We start from the raw sequence: 25,134 nt of genomic DNA on the forward strand, positions 1-25,134 counted from the left end.
TATCGCTAGAACGATCGCCGATTAGCGATCGACTGGTGTAAATGGGCCTTTACCAGAGTATCGGGCTTAGTGGACAGCAGCCACAGATTGCCCAACAGATGTTGTCAGGCACTGGAGAAGGAGAGCTGAGAAGCTTCTAGTGTCTGAAGCAAATCTGAACTTAGTCCCACAATGTCTGTACTGTTAAGGATTCCCTGCCTGTAGGGCCATTTCTGCACACTTTAGTTTCTCACTCCAGGGAGTATTGCTGCTCTTCACTCAGCAGCATAGCTGCACAGACCGCCTCCACTTCCTGTTCATTCCCACTTAAAGCAACTCTCCTCATCTCTGCCTCTTAAAGTCACAGTTCCAAACTTCAAACACCTAACATGAACCGTAAAATAAACTGCATCATTACCCCCCCCCCCCACACCTTACATACACACGTTTCTAGAGAAGATGAGTGGCCAATCATTAGGCTGCATTGAGCTTTTACTTATAAAACAAAATCAGAACAAGATTCTAAAAGGGATTTCTATATTGACAAAATGATTGTCTAATCATGACAACCCCTAATTATATTGAGAAATCCCACAATGTAATTACCAGGGAACCTCTAACTAGCCATGCAGCTCAAACGAATAGCTGTCTATGTATTATATGGATGGACTAACTTCACCAGAGCAAAAACTTTGTATCCGCTCCATGCTCCTCTATGATATCTATGTGCCCTAGTGGGACACATGGAAAGGGCCTTGCCTTGATGTTAGTTTCTTTTTCTCTTTCCACTGTAACCATTGTATGACCTCACCCTTCCGGCTCCCTCAGGGTTCATTGCCCTGATTCAAAATAGCAAACCTGTGTAGTAAAGCTGTAATACATTCCATCTTCTCATATTGCTCCGGAACTAAACACAGTAGATTTGCTCAGTATATTAGATCTTTACCCTCCTTCCTGTTGCAGCCCTTTCGTTTGCTGCTTTATATCCCTACATTCAAACTTTTTTTTTTCCAGTGACATATCTGCATAAGGGTTTCTGTGGGAAAAGTATTTTAAACTGGTACCATTTAAGGTATAGCAAAACTTTTACAAAATTTTGTGGGGCAAAATAAAAAAAAACAAACAATTGCTGCTTTTTTGGGAGTATTTACTGCATTCACGATTTTTTTCCCCTTTGAGAGAATCATGCGATTGCTTCAGATACTGCAGATTTTCACAGCAGATCGGCAACAGAATGTACATGTAGCAGTATTCAGATTTTTGCAGCAGCGGAAAATTTCCATTGCATGCGGACTTACAGCAAAATGTTGTATGCATACATTGTGTGAAGGGGCAATAGATTTTTCACATGGGTGACCAAAACAAGTTTTTCACTAAACAAATTCAGTCATTAGTCAAACAGTTTTCCTTTGGTCCATTTTCACATTTCGCTTAAAAAGTTTTGTTTTTTTTCCCCTTTCTTCATGGGGTTGGACAACTTGCTCCTTTTTGCCATTTTACACTAATTGTAAGGCTCACCTTACAACACTCGTGCAGCTCCCAATCTGATGCTTCCCACATTCCCTATGGTCTCTGTTCTTCCCGTTTCAGCGATAACTTGTCTGCACGACATGTGACTGCTGTAGCCAATCGCTGTCTGTTGAGATGTTTCAACGCCACTAAGGTCATGATTGACTGCAGCACTCACTTGTTTTGTCTACTAATCATCGCTTGATGAACTAAGACCGGCGGGGTACCATGGAAATCGTCAAGTATTACCCCTTTTGTTAGGATGCCTTCACATAGGACATCAGTCTTCTGATCAGTCACTACAGCATACTGTTCAGGAGTATTTATATAGGCCAGAATACTGGCCGTCAACTAGTTGGGGGGCATGAAGTTCTTTGGCGCAAGTTCCTTTTGAATTTTAACTTCTCCCCACTACACGCTCCTTGGTGGCCAAGCCCACACCTGCCTGCAAAGTTGTTGGCTAGTCATTGGAAGACGACGATTACCTGTTTACACCAGATAATTAAACAACCAGTGACTATTTTTAGGTAAGCTGAAACAAAGACTTAAGGCTCATTTACATGCAAAGACAATCTTTCAAACAATTGAAAGATTAACAGTTCTAGCGATCATTTTGCATAAAGTGCTAACGGCCACTAATGCCCATTAGCACTTTATTGGCTTCATTTGCATGTAAATGAGCCTCCATAAGCCCGCTTGCAGAAAATAGCAGGTGGTCTGAGCTCTGTAATCAGCTCATTTGTTCTCACACGGGTTGTCAGCTGAATACAATGTCATCAGCCGCTCCTGTGCACCACACAGAGTGCAGTCTGTTATCTATTCTCCAGCTAAACAATGGATTTTAAGCTCACCTTAAAATCATTGTTCAGCCAAAGAGTCAACGATAGGAGCATTTACACGCAACGATTATCACCCATATGCCATCATTTAAACAAATTTTGAGCGATCATCGTTGCATTTAAATGGGGCTTAAGTGAACGAATTTTCGGTTGGTGGCCACGTTTACACAGAACTGTCACAATAACTACCGAGCGAGTATTGGAACGATTGTCATCCAGTGTAAAGCCACCCATATTTCACGCCACTAAACCGTTTCATGCAGTCGGACAACCCTTTTAATACAAGTCATACCATGTGAGAATATGGAAGGGGTACATACTTTTCCATATTACTATACAGACAAGTACATCAATATCTTACCTTAAGCTAAATGGATTGATTTTTCAAAAGCAGCTGTGCAAACTTCAATTGATGATTTAGTGTAATCTTATACAGAAAGTTAACACATTGCAGAAGTCTGGAAAAGCTAATTTAGAAGTACAGAGCGCGCTACAATTCATCGTTATCTAGGATAAGACCGAGTCTTCCCAAGGAGAATAATAAAGCAGCAGGCTTTTATTTAAAAGGAGAGAAAACTGCATCTATTCAAGTAACAAAACTCAATTACGTCGCCTTGTCCTCCGGCTGTGATGTTCTGGGGCAGGCTGAACGGTGATACATTATTGAGGAAGGGATTGTGTCAATGTGACCATCACACAGTGCAGTTGCTTTCTTCGTGATGGGATTTCGCCAGAAAAGCACTGATCATTTTACAAAGACTGAGCAGTTTTCTACAGACAGTCGGATGGGGGAAAAAGTCACTAGACATGCACCAGAAATGAAAATGTCAAAGGACTCCTTGGAAATGATGTTGGCTTGGCCAGATTCTCTCAATTATAATAAATGCTCAGATTGCAAAATCTGTTTGATAACAAAATCTTGAAAGACAATAGCTTCAGGGTGTCCGCTCTTATAGTCAATAAAGTTTATTGAAAGAGCAACATACACATTGGGCCTCTGGTATCAATAGTCTCCAGGAAAAAAAAAAGGGGTCCATATCCATGGTTAATTTCTCCATCAATCAATGAAAATAATGACAGCGGGGGCCTTCACACTGGCGAGAACCACATTATTTTGAATAGGCTCATTCACATTAGCGATCTTTTCCTGCATAGAATCCCGTTGTGTTGCAATGCAGGAAACAATTGCAGCATGTCCTATCTTTTGGCGATATCGCCCACTGTTTCTAATGGGAACGGCGGTAGCAGCGCGGCACCTTTGAAATCAATGGTAGCACTCTGCGATCCTCTGGGGTTTTCCTCATCCCCGCAGCGATGCGAGGCTGTTTCCACATGAAAACGCCTTCTGTCCCAGTACTAGAAGGTGGAGGACATGTATTACCCATACTTGATTTTTCACCTGTTCCTCAGTCCTCCGTTGTGCTGCTTCCACTCTAGTTTTCAGACAGCCACCACCATCTTTAGACTACCTAATCGTTTTAGACTGCCGATGCACTAATCCTGTTCTGTGATTGGTCAGTGCTGATCACATACTGGCCCAATCACAGAGCAGTGAATAAAGTAGTCAGAAAAGGACTGCGGCCATATTGGCCACTCAAAAACTAGACTGGAACTGTTACAATGGAGTGACGAAGATGATAAAGTGCAGGTAATATACACCCACCCCCTTCTACCCCATAGTTATGGCTCAAAATTTTGTTCCAAAACCAGAGGGGTCAATCTAAACAGATAGACTGTAAAGGTTTACAAAAATATGGCTGCTTTCTTCCAAAAACAGTGCCACAGCCGACATGGGTTATATGTGGTATTGCAGCTCACCCCATTCACTTCAGGTCGTGTGTGGTATTAGATTTCAGCTCCATGCTGTCAAAACTACGGGAACCTCACAGAATCTATTCAAGTCAATGAACTCTACAGTATCTGATCAGATCAATAGGAAACTCATGTATTCAAAGAGTAATGGCAACCTGACAGAAAGGTACGCAAGTGTCAGCGCCTGTGACTACCTTTTCTAACTACGCATGTGGGATAAGGGCTCAAATAAATTCTATGTCCCAAGAAAAAAAAAAAAAAAAAGATGAATTGTGATTGGACGGTATGAGCAGCTTTAAGCAATACTGTTAAACCCTATGTGTAATAGTGATCACAGATACCAAAATGGGTTTATCACCTGCAGCTGACATCAGTAGAACGGATCTTACTGGAATTCCATTTAAATAATCACACAATTAAACAATACCATGTTTTCCAGACCATAAGAAGCACCCAAGTTGTAGTTGGAAAAAAGTAAGAAAAAAAATATTTCAAACCAAATGGCTTGCAACACTTTCTGTAACTGCACCGACACACTGTTAGAGGGACATCTGTGGCCGACACCAATAATGGACATTACTCCAACTATTCTCTGCCCTTCTGTGCATTACACTCCAAGCCCCTAGAACCACAAGGGGCTGGAAATATCAGAAGTGGGATTAAAAGATTATGTTGGTTGCTGTAAACCAGGACAGATTTTCGGTGCAGAGACGCCCCTCCTAAGGCCTCATGTCCACGGGCAAAAGAAGAATTAAAATCCGCAGCGGATTTTAACTCTTCTCCCGCACGCGGATCCGCACCCCATAGGGATGCATTGACCACCCGCGGGTAGATAAATACCCGCGGATGGTCAATAAAAGGGATTTAAAAAAAATGGAGCATGAAAAAATCTGGACCATGCTCCATTTTCGTGCGGGTCTCCCACGGGCTTCTATTGAAGCCTATGGAAGCCGTCCGGATCCGCGGGAGACCTAAAATAGGAATTTAAAAGAATTAACTCACCCGCAGCGGGCCGGGAAGGTCTTCTCTTCCTCACGGCCGTATCTTTCTTGCTTCGGCTCGGCGGATGTGCCCGGCACATGCGCGCGGCACGTCGGCGATGTGCCGCCGGCGTGACGAGTTCATCCGCCGGCCGAAAAAGAAGATCCGGCCGTGAGAAAGAGAAGACCTTCCCCGCCCGCTGCGGGTGAGTTAATTCTTTTAAATTTCTATTTTAAGCACTCATGTCCGCGGGGCAGGAGGGACCCGCTGCAGATTCTACATGGAGAATCCGTAGCGGGCCTGATTTTCCCCGTGGACATGAGGCCTAATACTCCCTCCTCGGCCATCCAACTGACAAACGAAAAAACTTTTTCGTATTGTGAAATGCTGGTCCCTAAATCTGAGGTCTACTAGCCAGTGTAGTAGGTGCGCGCCAAGAGGAATGCAGCGACATTGTGGAAGTCTCCCCGATATATTCCCCAAGCAGGTAGACACGTAATTTACATGACTGAGTAAGCAGCTGAAAGTCATCAGGTACTGTTGATCTAGTGAATGAATGAATGTTATGACAGAACTGAATTACTAGTTTAACAATTTGCATTGCGGAGGTATTTTTTGCTTTTACATTTCGCTAGGAATAAACAAATGTGCGAGTGATACACCGCCTCCATACAAGAGCCGGCGGCTGTAAACACGCAGCGCGTCCTGGGCATGGGGCCGTGTAACCAGGATCCGGTGAGGTCAGCTACCTGGGGAGAGCCTGCTAAGTGGCAGCCAAACGCAGGAGAGATCTAAACTTAGAAGCCTTTAACTACCAGACTGCGTTCCAAGGGCTATAGGTTTTTTTAGTTTTTCTTTAGACATTGCCACAGGGGCTTGTTTTCTGTGGCAAGCGTTGTGTTTTAGGATCATTTAATGTATGACAATGTATTTGAAAGCTTTTAAACATTTTTCCATGGATTGAAAGAAAAAAAAAAATTGTGCTTTTTTTGGTGTGGGGGGTGGGTGGTGCTTTCGTGGTGCGGTAGAAAGTAAATGTGAGCTTTATTCTATGGGTCAGCACCATTAGACCGCTCCCACACATGCAGCATTTTGATGGCTACAGTAACCGTGGCACAACGCTCCCATTTCAATGCGGCCTCGCAGTCCTGCGCTCGATCGCAGCGTTTTCTAATTCCGTTATTTTCAAGCGCTGTCTGCTCTATTTTACAGTGTTTTCACGCTTTTTAACGCACATCATCACCCATCACAATAATGGGGTGCGTTATAACTGATGTCAGATGCAGTAATCAGCTTCCAAAAATGGCGGCAAAACGTTGCGATCAAATACTACTGTTTACCAAATCACTGAACATAAATGTGAAAATAAAACTTAATTAAATAGAGAAGATACTAGAATAAAAGTGAAACGCTCTCATTCAAAAAGCAGCAGTACAAAAATAAGGAACCTTTCACATGTGGAATACTTCAGCAAGATGCACCTAAAGACAGAGCTTAGTCTTGGAAGCCTTCACTAGGCCTAGGGCTTTCACGGCAACCATCGCCACCCCACAATTGCATCAAAGGGAACCGATCGTAAGTCAGAAGGGGCACCTACCAGGCCGCCAGCTTACACACTGGACTTCTAATCCTGACCACAATCTAGCACCGTGGCCACGTGGTGTTTTTTCTGCATAAGACCACGCAGCCATTCACAGGCTTCAGCAGTGGTTCTACCATGAATTGTGTTTGCATAGTCACAGCATATATAGAGCACACAAACAGATCTGTATATATACTGTGCCCATGCAAACACACCTAGTAAAGCAGCCAATAAAGATCAATTTAGCAAGAATTATGCCACTTTGCCCACAGCAAACTAGAGAGACATAATACCTACAACAAAGATAAGTGCACATACCAAGTAAAGTAATTCTAACAATGGTTGAGGCAGAGATTATGAGCACACTGACTACTGATCTGAGAGATGTGCGTACAGGAAACTGAGCCTGTGAAGACTGCCCCAAAGTTAAGAAATTAAAAAACCGTTTTAACTTCCCATTTACTACAGAAGCTGAACGCCTAACGACAAGCAGTGGACTGCAGAGGGATAGCACTTCAGCCTTGATTTTCAGTGGCGAAGCAAAAAATGTTTAATGAGAAGTAGATTACAAGATTGAGGAGACACAAAAGGGCTATTGGAGGAGCATATGTTGTCTGAAAAGTTAGGTATGCAGTACACAAACTTTGCCTAATTTACAATGATTGTTACATGCTTTGAAAAAGACAAAAAAAAAATGAAACTGGTATATTTTAACACACAATATCTTCCTACTGTATACTGTCACCTTCCGTTAAATGGGTCACAGTATCTATGATCCCAGTAATTCCTTAAACATTTAAGCATATGATGCGGTAGACTTGTAAAACATCTCAAGGCATAGAAAATCCATTTAAATGCCAGTTCGAATAAAGAGAGCGGTCCGTGTGCATTGTGTACACAGACGTGGCAGTATACAAGACATACTAATTAATTCCAGAGCCAATGACGTTCTCAGTGTTATTTATTCATAAGAACTGCTGTTCTCTTCTTGAGAAAGACAAAAAAAGAAGAAGTGAAAGGAAGCAGGGAAGGCAAATAAGAAGCCACAATACTCCGTCTTAATGAATATCAATTATTTCCAGTTAGTGAACTCAGAAGAACACATTAAAGATTTATCTACACTGCCATTAACATAACTGCATTACCATCCGTCCTCTTGCACAATGTGTCTCTTGGCACTTCCATTACAGCAAATGAACAACAAGCCATTCACATAGTCATCTCTATTACTGCACCAATATAACTCACACCCTCATAACGAATTCTTCTCATTTACAAGATTCTCAACGTTTCTTGGAATATGGGACGGGTTCCAGAAATGCATCTTCATTACTAGCTGCCATCCTACGTCAAGCCACCGTGGGACACAGTCTTGGACGCAATCCACATGGCAAGGAGATCAATTTAAGCACCTGCCTTCCCAATGCAGAGGGTTGGGCAGGAGAATAAGAAATAGGAAGGATATTCTAGTTACCATGCAGACCTAGATGACAATAGTATGTATAAACCTTTCCCTCATACTGAATAGATTTCTAATTTTTTTTCAATTAAAAGTTGGGGTTTTTTTTGGTCAATTTCTTTACTGCAAAGAATGAAGAAAAAATAATAAAATAAATAAATAAGTCAGTAATCAATCATACTCTTCTTCCTGATCCCCCACTTTGATGCCTTGTAGGTCCTCCGCCAGCCTCTACACTTCCTGGCCCCTCCCAACAGACATATGGCTGCAGCAGTGAATTGCTGACTGAAGCAGGTGGGTCATCTTTGTGGACAGTGATTGGCTACAACGGTCACATATTCATTTCAAGGAAGACCAGGAAGTGGAGGCTGGCAGGGAATACAGGAAACATCAGGGAATAAGGGGCACTGATTTCATCCCATCTTGAGACTTGAAAAAGTTAGTGGACATTTAATTTTTTTTTCTCTTTAACAAGCTTGTCCTTATGCGATAACCCTTAAAAAATGTAAATCACTTTAGTGACAAAAAAAAAAAAAGGGTACTGGCCACTAGGAGTCTCTTTCTTTCTATTTTGTTGTCCACTGCCTGATGTTACGTGACATCTGTCTTTAGTCGCTGAAGTGGATTAAACAAAGTCTGTGAGGGGGGTTTTTCCTTGCTGCTCCCGTCTACACTGATGTATAATGTCCTTCATGCTGCTGTTACTTATGGAAGTATGCTAGAAAGATACAGAGAAGAGATTCTGTTCTCCAATCACAGCTCGGGGAATACTGAGAATCAGAGAGGGAGCCTGCAGAAGTGAAAAATGTAGGTTAAAAGTCATCATAGGGAATTGCACTGCTTTTGGCCATGTACACACACAGCTGCTTATTCCGAAAAGTTGGGAATGCTTTAATTAGACTAGACAACACCTTCAAAAACTTTGTGATAAAAGTTAATTGTTAAATCCTGCATAGCATGGTCCAAGTTCAAACCTGTGCGAAGGTAGACCTTTTACACAAAACAATGAACGAACTAGCAAATAACTTATGTTAAAAAAAATAAATAAATAAATAAAAGAAGTAGGAGTTTAATTAGTCTGTTTTGTATGTGTACACTCTACTGCCCTTTAAACCTAGACGACGGATTAACTGTATACCAGCTGGATGGGTCAATTAGCCAGCAACAGATGAATGCCATCACTAAAAAGGGACCCTTTGGCTGGTTTCACATACCCGAGATTCTTGTGAGTTGCACAAATATGAACCCATTTTTTGAATAGGGTCATACACGAGCGATTTTTTTTTCCCACATCGCACCGCGATGCAGGGAAAACAAATGTAAATGAGGCATGTCCTATTTTTGGGCACGTCCTCGCATTGCCTATTGCTTTCAATGAGGCCAGCAGCATCACAGCACGTGCTAGGTGCATGCGCTGCAATGCCAGGTTCTCTCATTGAAAACAATGCAATTGACCCTAAAGGTGGCACAAGGTGGTTTTGATACAAAGACGCCTGGCATCCGCAGCAAAATTGCATGTTGGAAAGCGCGATATTGGGACGAGTTTCACGTCCGGATATTACACTCGCCCATCTGTGTGAAGTTAGCCTTACACTGAGAAACTATCCTTCAGATAGTTGCTCAAAAAAGTTAAAACATTCAACAGAGTCATTTGTTTGCTTTTATACAAATGTTTACTGTTCATTAGTCAGTCAAGTACAAATAACTGACTTTACATTAGACTTTTGATCAAACAGTGACTATTGTTTAGGTGAGCTGAAACTAAACTGCTAGCAACTAGTAATGTCCTATTAAGGCCCCCTGTCCACGGCCGAGGCAGAATATCGCTAGTGGGGGAGGAGGGGGGAGCACTGACAAGTTTCCAAAATGAGCCTAATAGATAGGCTCCCCACGGAGAATCGCAGCATGCCGCGATTTAAATCCCGTGAGCGGAGATTCACTAGGATTCTCCGCTCATAGACGTCGGGCTGCGCTTTCCATAGTTAGCCTATGGAAAGCTTTAGGCCTCATGTTCACTAGAAAATTTGGGCCAGCGCAGATTCTGCATGCAGAATCCCGCAGCGGGTCCCTCCTTTCACGCAGACATGAGGCCTATAAATTGATATTACTCACCTGTCCAGACGCTGCATGTTCCCGTCCGTCGTGGCCGGATCTTCTTTCCTTCTGCCCGGCACACCGGTAGCGTGCCACGTGCATGCGCTGTGCACCCTTTTTTTTTTCTTTTTGAATCCCTGCTTTCCCGCGGCAGAGCAGAAATTCAGCTGCGCGTGTGCTGGACAGCTTCCATATGCTTCAATGGAAGCCTGCGGGAGTCGTCCGTGTGGGAAACCCGCAGAAAATGGAGCATGATGCGGGTGATTTCCCACGCGTGCGATCTGCGCAGTAGGGAAAATTGACACCCGCAGGTATTTACTTACCTGCGGGTGTCTAATGCATCCCTATGGGTGCGGATCACGCATGCGGGACACCTGCGCAGATTTTGTAAATAGAATTAGCCAGTGGACATGAGGACTTACAACAGAGCGTGATCCATGGACGATTTATTGGCAGCGGATGATCGCCCGTGGACAGGCAGCCTTAGACATGACGAGCTGTCAGGCAATTGATGCCCGGCAGAGTGTCCCAGTGATGCTCGCTCCTGTGCTCTTACACAGGAGCGAGTATCACTAACATGGCTGAAAGCGCTGCCGTCATGGAGGCGGGGTGGCTGGGAAGTGCTCTTTCCCCCGCCTGCCTCCATTCACTTTAAGCAGAGTTGTTCAGTCGTTGCATGCATTTACATGGGACAACTATCGTTCAAACTCCCGCAGGATTTAGAATAATTCTGAACGATAATCGTCCTGTGTAAATGGCCCTTATGCGGATTATCACTAATCACCCTGTTGATGACAGTGTTTACACGGAAATGACTGTCATTTGCATCGTTTCAGGTTATTATTCGGATGATGCTAGTCCCGTGTAAAGCCACCCGAAGAACTGCAGGCGTTCCTGCAAGACCTACCTCTACTGAGATATGGAAGAGATACCAAGATGGCCACAAAGATACGAGTTCATGTTCTACAGTAGCATGTATGAGCAAGCCAATTAAAATTATTTTTGTACCCAGCTTTGAGTGCATGCTCGCATTCAGGCTAGAAGAAAAGATGTCCTTTTAGTGCCAAGAACATCAATGTCTGCTAGAGATGCAGTCCTTGCTCTTCAGAACCTCTACAGTCACACAGTTCCTGTGAGAGATTAGATAAAAGGGACATTCTAGGCTTTTCAGGTTGCATTTATTGTAATACCACAGGGTATTGTGACATAATTCTAAATCTTGGGGATCTTTTAACATAGTTTAGAAAATCTGTTCGGGAACCCTCAACGATGCAAGCCTTAGGCAGTGAACATTGTCAACATGGCATTCGAGAGGCTTCTAAAAGAAGAACACGAGACTCAAAGCTCTAGCGCTCCTAGATCAATAAAATGTGTTAACTAATCACAAAAAAAAACAAACTTATGTTATAATAAAATAGTTTGCTCTACAGTATCTAGCAGCATCTAGTAGTCACGCTTCTAATTACATGTAGAACAAACTAAGTCTCATTGCAATAGTAAAGTCAGCTGGCAAGGAAGCTTGCCGTTTCAGGCCATGACACAGTATTATGGACAGATTTTACATAGTTCTGCTGCTCTTCTGGTCAGATCCTTAAAACGACTCCAGTCAGGAGCTCAAAATTGCTTCACAAGTACGTACCTATGGGGGGTGATTACCTGATATTTATTTTACCCAAGATCTTGCTCCTTGGCTGCTTTTTAGCCCGACTATTAGAACAGTTAAAATTGTGACTGTAGTTGAGCTACAGTGCCTAATCTGAAGTAGTCTTGGACACACCTCCTGCCTCCTCTGCAGCCTGAACCAATGATGACAGGGGGTGTGTCCCAGACTACCTCAAACTAGACACTGTAGCTAAACTATAGTCACAAATAACAGCTATGATCAAATAGAGCCAAACTAAAGAGCAAGAAAACTAAAGAACAGGAAATCTTCCCTCGTAAGTACTGACTGATCCCGCTGTGGGAATTCTCGCAGCGGGACCCGACCCGGGCGCCTACAGGGACCAGTGTGGCGCTCCCCACTCCCGCGGCTCCGGCTCTTTGATGCGCAGAGCAGAGGCGGGGCGCAAGGAGAGACATTTCTGTACGGACCTCTGTGAGACCAACACAGAAAACCATGCTGCAATGTGATTTCCGCATGTGTTTTCACGTGGACAAGTCGCGGCCGTCTACATAGGATTGCGTTTTGCAATGCAATCCTATGCAGGCGTCCATGGACGGAAATTCTGCGGGAAATCCTGCCGCAGAATTTCCGCCCGTGCATAGGGGGCCTTACACAGCTTTTGTCTGAAGTGTCACTTTAAAAGGCACTAAGAAAAACCTAGTCTAATCCAAATAATAAACTGTGTTCTCCATATAAATTTCCATTGCATGTGCCATTCTTCCTGTTAGAACAGCAGACGCATCAGTGGGACATGATGGGCAGCAGTAGTCAGTGGGATCCATCGTTGTCATAGATGTCCGCCATGTCCCCATCCAGCACTGCGTTGCGGTTTCTGCTTATGACTAAAGCCATAACATAGGGCCGAGCAAGTCCTACTTGCAAAGATGAAAAAAATATATGTCTGTAGTTCTGAGCTCTCCAGTGTCATTGTACAACTGCTCAGGTTTTTTTTTTTTCTCTATACATCAATACTAAACATTTCTAGTGCTAAAAATGTGTCGCCCTTGTGTTCTTCACTGTCAGATATTTCTATTCGCTCCTCAGAGACAATAAAACAGGTAGCACGCACTCTAGGTAGCAAAACATGCAGAAGAAACAAACCTTTTCCCAGTGCACAATCTCCCAGGCTCCATTGCGTAACACTGAAAAGGCAAAAACAAGATTGGTTTTTACAAAACACAGTCATCAGAAATGGCAGCACAAATTGAAGGGACCCAACAGGTAGAACCCGAGCTAACTCCAGGTATTAAAGGAGTTTTACAGTCCAAAACTATTGAGAACATATTTGCCGCCAGCCCGCACTCGGATTAGCTGATGTGAAGGATCTTGTGATCGTACGGAAATCTCAAAACACGGCCCATTCTGCAGTGGGCCAGTATGGTAGTGCAGCTCTCCACCATTCAACTGAATAGGAGCAGAGCCAGTCTTCGCTATGTGTGACCTGTGCGATCACACAAGGCACCGGCCACCAGCTTGTAGGGGGCACCAAATGGATGTACGTTGGGGACAAATACTTTCCTGAGGTTTGCCCTGGCAGATGATCCTCTCTCTCTGTGTGGTAGAGTCTTGTGGAGCTACATAAAATCATCCTTCTGGCCTTGTCTTCTCCAAGGTGTAGGTGCCAGCTCATTGGTGCCCCCACAACACAGTTGCTTAGTTCTGCTTGTGTATTTAGGGCACGAGCCTGGGCGCTGGGCTTGCATTAGCGGCACAAGCTGGGCTCCAATGCTGTATTTATGTTACGAGCTGTCCTGGTATGGGTATGCTTCTCTCTTGCTGCTTTCTGCACAGGCAGACTACCTATCAGTGCAATGCCACACTAAAGTGATGGCGAACATATGAGCTACCCTAATACTAGCATCTGTGGAATGGCAGAATAGACAACACCAGCAAAACTGTAGGAAAAAGTTGACACACACACAGTCCACCACTAAATTCTTGCCTTGCAAATTAAGCCAACCGAAACACATGCATGATGACCAGGTCTCAAGGCTGGCTCCATACCCTTACCACAACTAGACAGAATTGAATCAACTGAAAGAGCAAATATTACAGAACGGTTATCTTACCCTGGGTGATTTTTTTGTTCACAATATTGTCAGCTTTGTGCCGTTTCTGAAGAGGGGAAAAAAAATGTATTAGTAATAATACTGGATGCAAAGACACGATAAGCAGAGCAAAAGCGCTGAGACGAGGAAAAGTGCGTGTCAACAGTAGAAACTGTACCCCTAATCAGGAGGAACCTCCAAGTGAAATGCCCTACCGCCCCTTCCAAAAAAATAAATAAAATACTGGACCCAGTATTAATAGTTACCCCCCATGATTGGTCGATATTGCAGACTTCTAGCCCATTTAAAATCTGCTATACCTGACTGTGATCCATCGGCAGCACCTTGTTACTAAACATTTATATATGAGGTTGTATGATTCTCTGCGCTATGTAATTAATGCTGTTAACTAGCTAAAAGTGCACTCTTTGAACGAACGTCTTTTCCGCAAGCTGTGAAGACCATGATGAAGAATTCGAACGTCTAGTCCTACACAAAGTGAGGTGACAGTCAAGAGGAAAGTGCTTACGACACTTCTATGAACTTTTTGACACAGTAGTGGAGTTTCTTTGGCCGATTGACCGAAGCCTTTGTAATGCAATCAAACTACAACTCTTGCCGTTGCCCATCTCGCAGACATATTTCACAAACTCAACGAGGTCAACACAAAGCTAAGAGTAGACAAAGTGAATTTCATTAAGGCTAAAAGGTATAATCTTTCTTCATTGCCAAACTGGACCTTTATACCAATAACCGGCGTTGTCAGTTTCCGAGTCTTCAAGAAATTGCACATGAAGACAGAGACCAGCTTTAAGATGTAGACTGAGACGTTTTTTGCTCACACCTCAAACAAGCCAAAAAAGACATGCAAACTAGGTTTCATGATCTATGTACCCTTTAAATACCAACATGCGTACTCAATCCATTTTCAGCAGACGCAAGAGAATTTCATCCCAGATTACAAGAGCAGTTTTTGGGTGAAAGTGAAGAATTCCTATCCTATGGCGGGAAGTTAAGTTGCTCATGTTAGCTTTTCCATCTATGTATTTAGTGGAGAGGAGCTTCAGCGCGGTTCAGCAGCTCCTGACAAAAGCGAGAAAAAACTTCACATATGTGTAAGGGGTGACCTGAGACTGCGGTTGACGAAGATAGAAGCAGATAGCGTGAAATCGGCGTCCGCTCATCAAGCCCAAGGCAGCCATAAATGCCACAGATTGGTTGTGGCAACCATTATTAGTCAAATTTCATTGTTCCTGCATTTTAATTAGTCTTCTGACCATTATGGATTAAGGGGTTTCTTGCATTTTCTTTATACGTTGTGCATTTCTATCGAATGATAATTAAAGATGGTATTATTGCTTACTTCCCCTCCAAAAAAAAATTTGCTTCTGCAATAAAACCTATTATTGTATGCACAATTAACATGTTTTTAAATATTTAACACCTACATTTTAGCAGCTAAAATGTAGCAGACTAAAACACTTCTTTGGTCATTTTTAGAGACATGTTTTCACAATTAATGCTAATCTGTTAAACATTGTCCAACTTTCCAAAAAAAAAAAGTATTCGGCATTTTAATTTGTACTTTTAACTTTGTAAACAAGGTAAACTTTGACTGGGTTTAAACTAGTAAGGCTTGGGGGGCGCCCAATACCTAAGGGGGACGCTGGGCTGAAAAAGGTTGAGAACCACGGCTATAGAGCACCCCTGCTATAGGTCTTAACCCACGCAGTTCACACTATACATGCTCATCCATAAATCTTTAAAATCATCAATAAGAAGGTGATGGACTTTTCACTCCTATAAATGGGATGTGACTCTGCAGTTTCAAAGATCAACAAGGATGTTGTACAAAAACCTATGCGACAAGTGGAAGGCCATCTACTAAACAAACAGCATTATGCTCCCGCACAAACCGGCTGAGAAGCCTGGCAGCAAGCAGCAGCCCCTCATCATGTATTGATTATGTGTGGAGCATGTAGGAAGCATCCGAGTAATTCAGCCAATAATCAAGCCGCAGTAAGGAAAAATGACCGAATGGCCGTATAGAAGCTTCCGAACCCGGGCGATAATGGAGCGCGGTCTATTATACTTTTACACATAATAGCACCAATTTGCAAGAAAATGTTATTTTTCATGAAAATGCCTAACAATTATATGACAAAAGCATCACACTGAGGATAAGGCAACCAGAGAGGTAAAATGATGCCTGCGACATTCATAGAGTAAATCCCAGGAGCTGAAGGACTACAGCCTCCCCTACTGTACCTTTTTTAACCCCTTGAAAACCTGGCCACTTTCAAAAAAAAAAAATTTTTTATTTTTCTGTCAATGGAGCCGTCTAAGGCTGCCTTTACACAGGTGTCGAAACTGCGCAAGATTTGTGTGTTGCGAAATGCACAAATCTCGCACAAACATGAGCCCCATTCTCTGAGCAATGTTTTCCTGCACGGCCCCATTCTCTGAGCAATGTTTTCCTGCACGGCCCCATTCTCTGAGCAATGTTTTCCTGCACGGCACCTGCATTTGATGCAGGAAACAAAATTACAGTATCTATTATCTTGCTGCGTTCTCAAATCGCAGCCGCATTGTTTTTAATGGGGGCCGGCGGCTGCTTTGCGAGCTCTCCCATTGAAAGCGAATAGGAGAAACTCTGCGATCCTCTGCTGCAGCTGTGACCCTGCATCCCCAAAGTGATGCGAGGGTGTTCTGCCACGAAAAAGCCTCGCGTTCACAGGGGTTTCACATGGATGGCGAGGGTGTCAGGAGGATGGGACTCACAGCACCATATCGCGCTTGTTCGTGTGGAGTTAGCCTAAGGCCGACCATCCAACGGCGAGCCATCCGGACTATTCGCATACAGAATAAATACAGGTACGTGTGGACGCCGGATGGGCCCGCTCCAGAGGAGGCCCCAATAGGATGCATTTTTTTGTGGGATAGGTTTTTGGGTTTTTTTGCAGTAGTATTTCATTGAAGGGAATGAGTTATCAGAAAATGACCCATTATATAAAATCACATTTTTGTGTTAAACGTGTTTGAGAACTTCTGGTGAAATTATTTTTTTTTTGGTTACAATCTACATATTTTTTTAAAAATCCTAAAATCCTGCATTTTCACTTTGGCCGCAGGGTGTAATACTAGACTGACACTTCTTGATCTGTCGAGAAAGCTTTGCGGTAGTCTCAGGCAGAATTAAGGCCCTTTTACACGGGACGATTATCGTTCAGGGTTGTTTAAATGCCGCGCTCTAGCGGGAGTTTGAGCGATAGGCGTCCCGTGTAAATGCATGCAGAGTTATTCAGTATCAGCGTGCAGAAACCCGAATGCCGCTCCGCTGATTGTAAACAGCAGCCGTTCAGTTCTGAACCGCTGTCTGCATACAGGGAGAGAACGCTCTCTAGCCGCTCTGCCTCCATTCTGGCAGCACTGTGAGCAATGCCAACGATCCTCGCTCCTGCATAACAGCACAGGAGCGAGCATCACGGGGACGAGTGTCGGCATAGTTTGCTCAGCAGCTCAGTCCGTGTAAAAGGGCCTTTACACTGAAAGATAAACTCCTATATGTAGAAGACACAGGGTCCACCATTCACAATTGGTGAGAAGTTGTGACCATCTACTCCCCCTTCCTGCAAAATGACCTCTGAGCAGGTCACGGAGTGTATGTAGAACAGTCTTCCCTACAAGTCAATGGGTCAGCTCCTGTCCATTGTGTGAATGGCCCATGAGGCTGCCGTAAAGAAAATTCTCTAAATGCTGTTAAATGTAGGGAGGAAAGATGGCTGCCCAAAGCATAAAAAGGATTTTTTTTAAAAATCAACAAAATCATTAAAATTATGGAAAAAAAAAATAGATAATAGATTGGAGAAATGGAAAAGGTGTCTCCATTAAAAAACAGATATAGTCCCTTTAATTTACCATATAAATGTAATGAAAAGTTGTCATTTTAAGTCAAGTAAAATGCAGAAATAAAAAAACTAATTGCAGTTAATGGTGGTGGGGTCTAGTTTTTACTAGATACATACAGGGGATACAAAATGTTTATAGTTTTTTGTTTTACTACTTTAACCCCTTAATGACACGGCCTATTTTGGCGCAAAAAATGCAACGACTTTTTGGGGATTTTTATCTCCATCTTTTGAAAAAGCCATAACTTTTGTATTTTTTCATCGATATGGCCGTATGACGTCTTGTTTTTAGTGTGGCGAACTGTAGTTTTTATTGGTATCTTTTTACGGTACAAATTGTAAAGTTTTTTTTTTACACCAAATTGTACAGCATAAGTGACACGATTAGAGATGAGCGAGCGTACTCGGATAAGCACTACTCGCTCGAGTAATTGGCTTTATCCGAGTATCGCTGTGATCGGGTCTAAAGATTCGGGTGCCGGCACGGAGCTGCAGGGGAGAGCGGGGAGGAACGGAGGGGAGATCTTTTTTCTCCCTCTCTCCCGCCCGCTCTCCCCTGCTCCCCGCTGCGACTCACCTGTCAGCCGCAGCGGCACCCGAATCTTCATACCCGAGCACAGCGATATTCGGATAAAGCACATTACTCGAGCGAGTAGTGCTTTTCCGAGTACGCTCGCTCATCTCTAGACACGATCTATTTTCTCAATACCAAATTTTTAGGGGTTTCTCACTTTTGCACATTGAAACCTTCTTTGGATTTTTTACATTGTTGCTTTCAAAGTCATAGCTTTTTTTTATTAAATGGACAGAGCTCTGTGGGGGCTTGTAATTTTTATTGGTACTATTTTGCGGTACACACAGCTTTTTTTAAAATTCCTTTTACACTGCTCTGACTGGCAGATATGAGGCGATTACCGTCTGCGCATCCGATATGCGGGCATTAAAATGCATTGGCTTTCGGCGGTTCGCTCACATTTGCAGATTCTGTGAGCGGAAGAATCCGCAGAATACTCTATTTTACCACAGATTCTGTGTGCATTAGATCCATTGATCTCTATGGACGCGTTCGATCCGCAGTGCATATGGACATGGATTCGTACGCATGTTACTGCGAGATCAGATACCAAATGGTATAAAGAAAGCAGGAATTTGTGGGCAGACAATGTAGGACAGTCTGGGGAGCAACACACCATCCAGACTGCTGGCTGCAACCTCTGCTTGTTCCTCTGGGCTCTTCCTCCACAAGAATAAGGGTTTTGTTTTTAAAGTGGTTTATACTACTTCCAAAATAAGTAGTACAAACCAGCCGAGCCTGGAGAGCAGTATCCCCTCTTGATGGCTCTCAGAACAGCGCTCACCACAACAGCACAAAAGAATATCGCCTGAGTAACAGAAGGGTGTTTCCAGGGGGTTGGGCAACTTTCAGATGTCGTTCCCTGCTTGCGTCCGTACTTCCACGTGGAATAATAAGTTGTCCTTAAATGTACATCCATGCAGAAAACCGCACACATACATGACCAATTCGCTTTTGCGATCATACGCAGGTCTTCACTTGCGGAATCCGACCATTTTTCTTTGAGCCCGGCCTTATTGCATTTTTGGGAAGCAAAATGAACAAAAGAAGCATTCTGCCTCCATTTTTTAGCTGTCATATTTCTTTAGACAAACAGTATAGTGCGCAAAAAAGAGGATTTTAAATTTTTAGCTTTATTTTGGGGGGGGGGGGGGGGTTTCCACATTTTTATGTCCCTGTAGAGGACCTGAACCATCAAAGCTATGATCACTACAATAATGCAGCGCAGTACTATTGTACCGCAATGCATTATCACTTACAATAGCAATCACAGGCCATGGCAGCCACGGGCCAATGTCATTGGCCCCAATGACATAACAGCAGGAGCACGATCCCTCTGTGAACCCTTTACATGTCGCAATGTATATTGATTGGGACATGTAGGGTTAACAGCGGGGCATTACTGTTATCTATCCCCACTGTTGCAGAGGGATGCCAGCTAACAGTCACAGCAGCCCTCCGAGATGGCATTGACTCACTTCTGATCCTACACCATCCACAGGGTGCAAGCTTATGTCCTGTTGCGTTAAGTACCCCTCACCCAGGACATAAAGATATGTCCTGTATCATTTAGGCTGGGTTCACACAGTCCGGAATTTCGCCGCGGCAAATCCGCCTGCGGCCGCTAATCCCGTGATTAGACAGCCATGTGGACGAGATTTCTCAGAAATCTCGTCCACACGGGACAGCAAATCCGCCGCGGCGAAGCTGGCACTGCGGCGCGGATTCGTCGGCCGCAGCATGTTCATTTTTTTACTTCTTCCGCTGCGGCCGCGCTCTCCTCTATGGGAGCGCCGGACGCAGTGGAAGCGCAAGCAGCCAGGGCGCTTCAAAACCTGCAGCTAAGTGCTTTTGAAGCAGCGCTTCTCCCGGCGGAAATCTTGCGGTTTTTCGCTGGGGCTAACATGAAATCACAAGCCAGAAAAATACTCACTCAAGCACTGCGGCCTCTTTAAATCACAAGGGATTCCGAGCAGTGGACCCCCATTGATAACTTATCCTGAGGATAGGTCATCAATAGTTATTAAATCACAGAAAACCCATTGAATGCAGTTATGTGCATGTGGGTTCCAGGACTAGAGACCCAACAATTTTCATTGGCTTGACAAATTGCTCAGAGACTTTCCAGCACGGAATCCGCGTCAAAAAAGCGATATGCCGTAAAGCTCACGCAAGCAAATTTCAAATCCACACTGTACATTTAGAGGATGCAGATGTGCCACAAATGTGATGCAAAACCCACAGCAAAAAGTCCATGTGAACATACCCATACTGTGCACAGTGTACATTTATAAATATGTGACATACGTTTATTTCTATTGCAAAAAAAAACCTCCTTCAAAAACAGGTTAAACAGCTTGTTCCATCGAGTCCTCAGGGTTTGAGTGGAGTTGTAAAATACCAGCTGCAGGCTGGCACCGGTCCAGGTATTTGGCTGCAGCATCATGAGGTCACCGTTTGCAGTCAAGATTATGTTACTGGTTAATTGTGCAATGTGGTTGGAGTAAGCATTCAGGCATAGTACTAGAACGTAGATCCATCCTCCCCACCCTCCATTAACAATGTTTATAGAGCACAGGCTAATCCACTCACCCAACAGATATGCATGTAATATTACAGACGGTATACTCTAATATAAAAAAGACCACAAGAACCAATATCTCATACAAAAAAACATCTGGCATTCATCATTTTGAGAGCTGTATATGGACAATTAAGTATATTTTTGTGCTTTAGGAAGGATAAAACATTTTACACGAATGGGATTTATATGGTTTAAAGCTAAAAATGACAGCTTATATGTCGTAAAGGGATTTCCCCCGTGTTAAAACATTTGCCAGTGGGCAGATAATCACTGAAGATGGCCATATACAAACTGATACAGGAGGGCAAATATGTGCACCCCCTCAGCATGCAGGCTGCCAAATGCCAAATGAGGGAGCCAGTTACACCTGTGAGGGACACCGATGAGACAGCCACTCACACAACCTCTTTATATAGAGGGGTGGCTGTTTGGTGTATACTCCTACACCGAGTAGATACAAAGTACCAGACCATTCTGGTATATGTAGTTCACCATGCAGACTAGCAACCTATTAATGATGTCAATAACAGCCTGCTAGTCTGCATGGTGGACTACATATACAAGAATGGTCTGGCACTTTGTAATGAAACAGCCATACGGGTAAAATCCCTAAAAAGTGTCTGCCCTTTAAGACAAAGCACCCGGCTCCTTAAAGGGGTTCTCTTGCGAAAGCAAGTGGGGTTAAGTACTTCTGTATGGCCATATTAATGCACTTTGTAATATACATCGTGCATTAAATATGAGCCATACAGAAGTTATTCACTTACCTGCTCCGTTGCTGGCGTCCCCGTCTCCATGGCTCTGTCTAATTTCGATGTCTTCTTGCTTTTTTAGACGCGCTTGTGCAGATGGGTCTTCTCCCTTCGGCTCGGCAGCAGCGGCGTTTTGGCTCTGCCCCCTTGTACGCGTCATCGCGTAGCTCCGCCCCTTGTACGCGTCATCGCGTAGCTCCGCCTCGTCACATGTGCCGATTCCAGCCAATCAGGGAGGCTGGAATCGGCACATGTGACGGGGCGGAGCTACGCGATGACGCGTACAAGGGGGCGGAGCCAAAACGCCGCTGCTGCCGAGCCAAGCCGAAGGGAGAAGACCCATCTGCGCAAGCGCGTCTAAAAAAAGCAAGACGACACCGAAATTAGACGGAGCCATGGAGACGGGGACGCCAGCAACGGAGCAGGTAAGTGAATAACTTCTGTATGGCTCATATTTAATGCACGATGTATATTACAAAGTGCATTAATATGGCCATACAGAAGTACTTAACCCCACTTGCTTTCGCGAGACAACCCCTTTAAGGGTTTAACTTGACTTGTCCTTGAGAATTTTGCCTGTGACGCCCTTCTTGATCAATCAAGTGTGTACAGAGCTGTACATTTCAAGCACTCCGCAGCTTGCAGTTGCCCCAGCGAAGAGCTGATCAGTGGGGGTCTCATGCAGCAGACCACCATTGATCACATTTCTGAAGACCTACTGTAAGTGACTCATCCTAAAGGGCAAAAAGTTGCCATGCAGATGGACTGATAAAGGTGCCAAAAATTGCACCAAAATTGCCAAATGTACCCAATTTTGGTGCAGTAGAACTGAGCGTGCTCACTGGGGATTTTTTGATAGGATCATGCAAAGTTATAAAAATGGCCAATTTCTTGCTGCATGAGAATAGTGCAGGTGCTGGACAGAGAAGTTGCGGTGTGGAGATTAGCACTCTCAACCCCAGCCCATGCTGCAATATCGCCTAGTGCAGGGGTCACCACTACAACCAACAAACAGAACCATAGGTGAGGCCGACCTCAAAATGGACACTGGGGGGGGGGGGGGGGGGCGCTCACATACTCACGCAATATGGTGCTTGATTTTAGAATAGAAGGGCCTGGTGTAGGTTTCCCCTTTGCTTCCCTTACATAACACCTGTGACAATTCCTCACCCCGAGAGAAGTGGATCCAGCACTTTTTCTTGTCAACCAGTAGCAAATGGGTTAAGGCCAACCAAGTTGGCCATCCTCTCTCCAAGGATCCTACATCATAAATCTGCTATTCTGGCACCTACAACCTTGTCAAGAACCACAGGTCTGCAATTTAGCCTCATGTACGAATATATAAGAGTTGTAACCTTCAGTCTCCAATTTACTTTGAGGCTTAGCAAGTGTTTAACCCCTTAGTGACGGAGCTTTTTTGCTTTTTTCCATTTTTGCTTTTTCCTACTCCCTTTTAAAAAATCGTAGCTCCTTTATTTATCCATCGACGTCGCTGTATGAGGGCTTGTTTTTTGCGGGACAAGTTGTATTTTTCAGTGGTGCTATTTATTGTACCATATAATGTACTGAAAAACTTTAAAAATTCTTAGCGGAGAGAAATGGAAAAAAAAAAAAAAAAAAAGACATTCCACCATTTTTCGGTGTGTCCTGTTTCTACGGCGCACAAACTGCAACAAAAATGGCATGATATTTTTATTCTATGGGTCAGTATGATTACTACGATACCAAACTTATATAGTTTTTTTTTGCTGTAGTACTTGTATTTTTTTTTAAGATATTTAATTTTTTTCAATTATTTTCTGCGGTCATTTTGTGCGCGCAATACCTTTTTTATTTTTCTGTTGACGTAGTTGTGCAAGGGCTCAATGTTTGCGGGATGTCATGTAGTTTCCAATAGTATCAATTTGGAATACATACAACTTTTTGATCGCTTTTTATTGCATTTTTTCTGGAAGACAGGGTAACTAAAAGAGTGTATTTCTGGCGTTCTTTATTTTTTTCTTTCGGACGACGTTCACCGTGCAGGAAAAATAATGCACTACTTTGATAGATCGGACTTTTACAGACGCAGCGATACGAAATACATATTTTTATTTTATGATTTAGATTTTTTAGTAATTGATATGGCAAAAGGGGGGTGATTTAAACTTTTATAACTTTTTTTTTTTTACAATTTAAAAAAAACTATTGATCTTTTTTCTTACTTTATTTTGAAGTCCCCCTGGGGGACTTTAACATGCGATGCTTTGATCGCTCCTGCAGTATGACGTAATGCTATAGTATTACGTCATACTGCTTTTTTTACAGGCAGTCTATCAAGCCACCCTGTGTGGATGGCTTGATAGGCAGTCTGCTAAGGCAGCCCTGGTGCCATTCATTAGGCCCCCGGCTGCCATGACACATGCACGGCTTCCCCCGATCTCACCGCGGGGGGGTCGTGCGGGTCCCCAAACAGCGTTCGGGGGATTTAAATGCCGCTGTCAGAATTGACAGCGGCATTCAAAGGGTTAATAGCCGCGATCGGCCGAACGGCCGAGCGCGGCTATTGCCCGCGGGTGTCAGCTGTAATAAACAGCTGACGCCGCGCTGTATGGAGGGAGATAGCGGCGCTACCTCCCTCCATACACGTCCTGCAACAGGACATTGTTTTAAGATAGCGCCGTCACTTAGGGGTTAAAAATCTAGAGCAACAGTGAGTTTGCATCGTTGCAAAGACAGATATAGCCTGACAGATATGCATTGTCATGGCAACAGGCTTCAAAAATTCTGTTCGGTGGATTCCGTGGTTTTGCAGTCTCATACTTTCTTGCATTTGTCCCCTTTTACACCACATAGGTAAGGCCCGATGTCCACGGGCGGATCCGATTTGCCGGTCACTCGTAAATCAAGCCGCCCATAGGGAAGCATGGGCGTCCACACATGAATTACATAGCAGGTTCCAGAGTAAAACACAGCTGACACCCAACCGCAACAGCCCAAGTTGGAGCTAACTCTGATCCTGGCTGTTTAACCATTGAGAAGCCATGTCAACGCCAACTCTGGATTTTAAAAGGCTGGACAGATCGTAGGCTCCCTCTGCCCTCTCCAAGATTGTGGGGTGCTATTCGGTTCCCATGGCATCCTAGGGCCTAGTGACTATGGCTCTGGTATCTCCACAGTCCCATTGGAAGTGGAACGTCAGTGGCGTTGCGTGACTAGCGCTCCCAATTAAGTCTCCTCTCCACTGCGGGGGCTGCAGTAACCCCAATGAGGAAGATGGGGGAAATGGGGACCCCCATTCTTGAGAGCAGTAGGGGACTAAAAGGTAAGACCCCCACCCAGGATCACCATGTTATCCCTTATCCTGCGAT

The 25,134-nt window shown here is 43.9% G+C and overlaps 1 protein-coding gene across 4 annotated transcripts in view; it reads right to left on the minus strand.

Annotated features, from left to right (window-relative positions):
- ATP8A1 (ATPase phospholipid transporting 8A1) overlaps positions 1-25,134 on the minus strand; it is a 197,879-nt gene that overhangs the window by 127,204 nt on the left and 45,541 nt on the right. For all 4 annotated transcript variants that reach the window (XM_066573135.1, XM_066573136.1, XM_066573134.1 and 1 more), the window contains 2 exons: positions 13,988-14,033; positions 13,020-13,060 (listed from right to left, as the gene is read on the minus strand). In XM_066573135.1, coding sequence (XP_066429232.1) covers positions 13,020-13,060; positions 13,988-14,033 — 87 coding nt within the window. The remainder of the gene's footprint in view (positions 1-13,019; positions 13,061-13,987; positions 14,034-25,134) is intronic.

Source organism: Eleutherodactylus coqui, chromosome 7 (genome assembly GCF_035609145.1).
Source record: "Eleutherodactylus coqui strain aEleCoq1 chromosome 7, aEleCoq1.hap1, whole genome shotgun sequence".
NCBI lineage: Eukaryota > Metazoa > Chordata > Amphibia > Anura > Eleutherodactylidae > Eleutherodactylus > Eleutherodactylus coqui.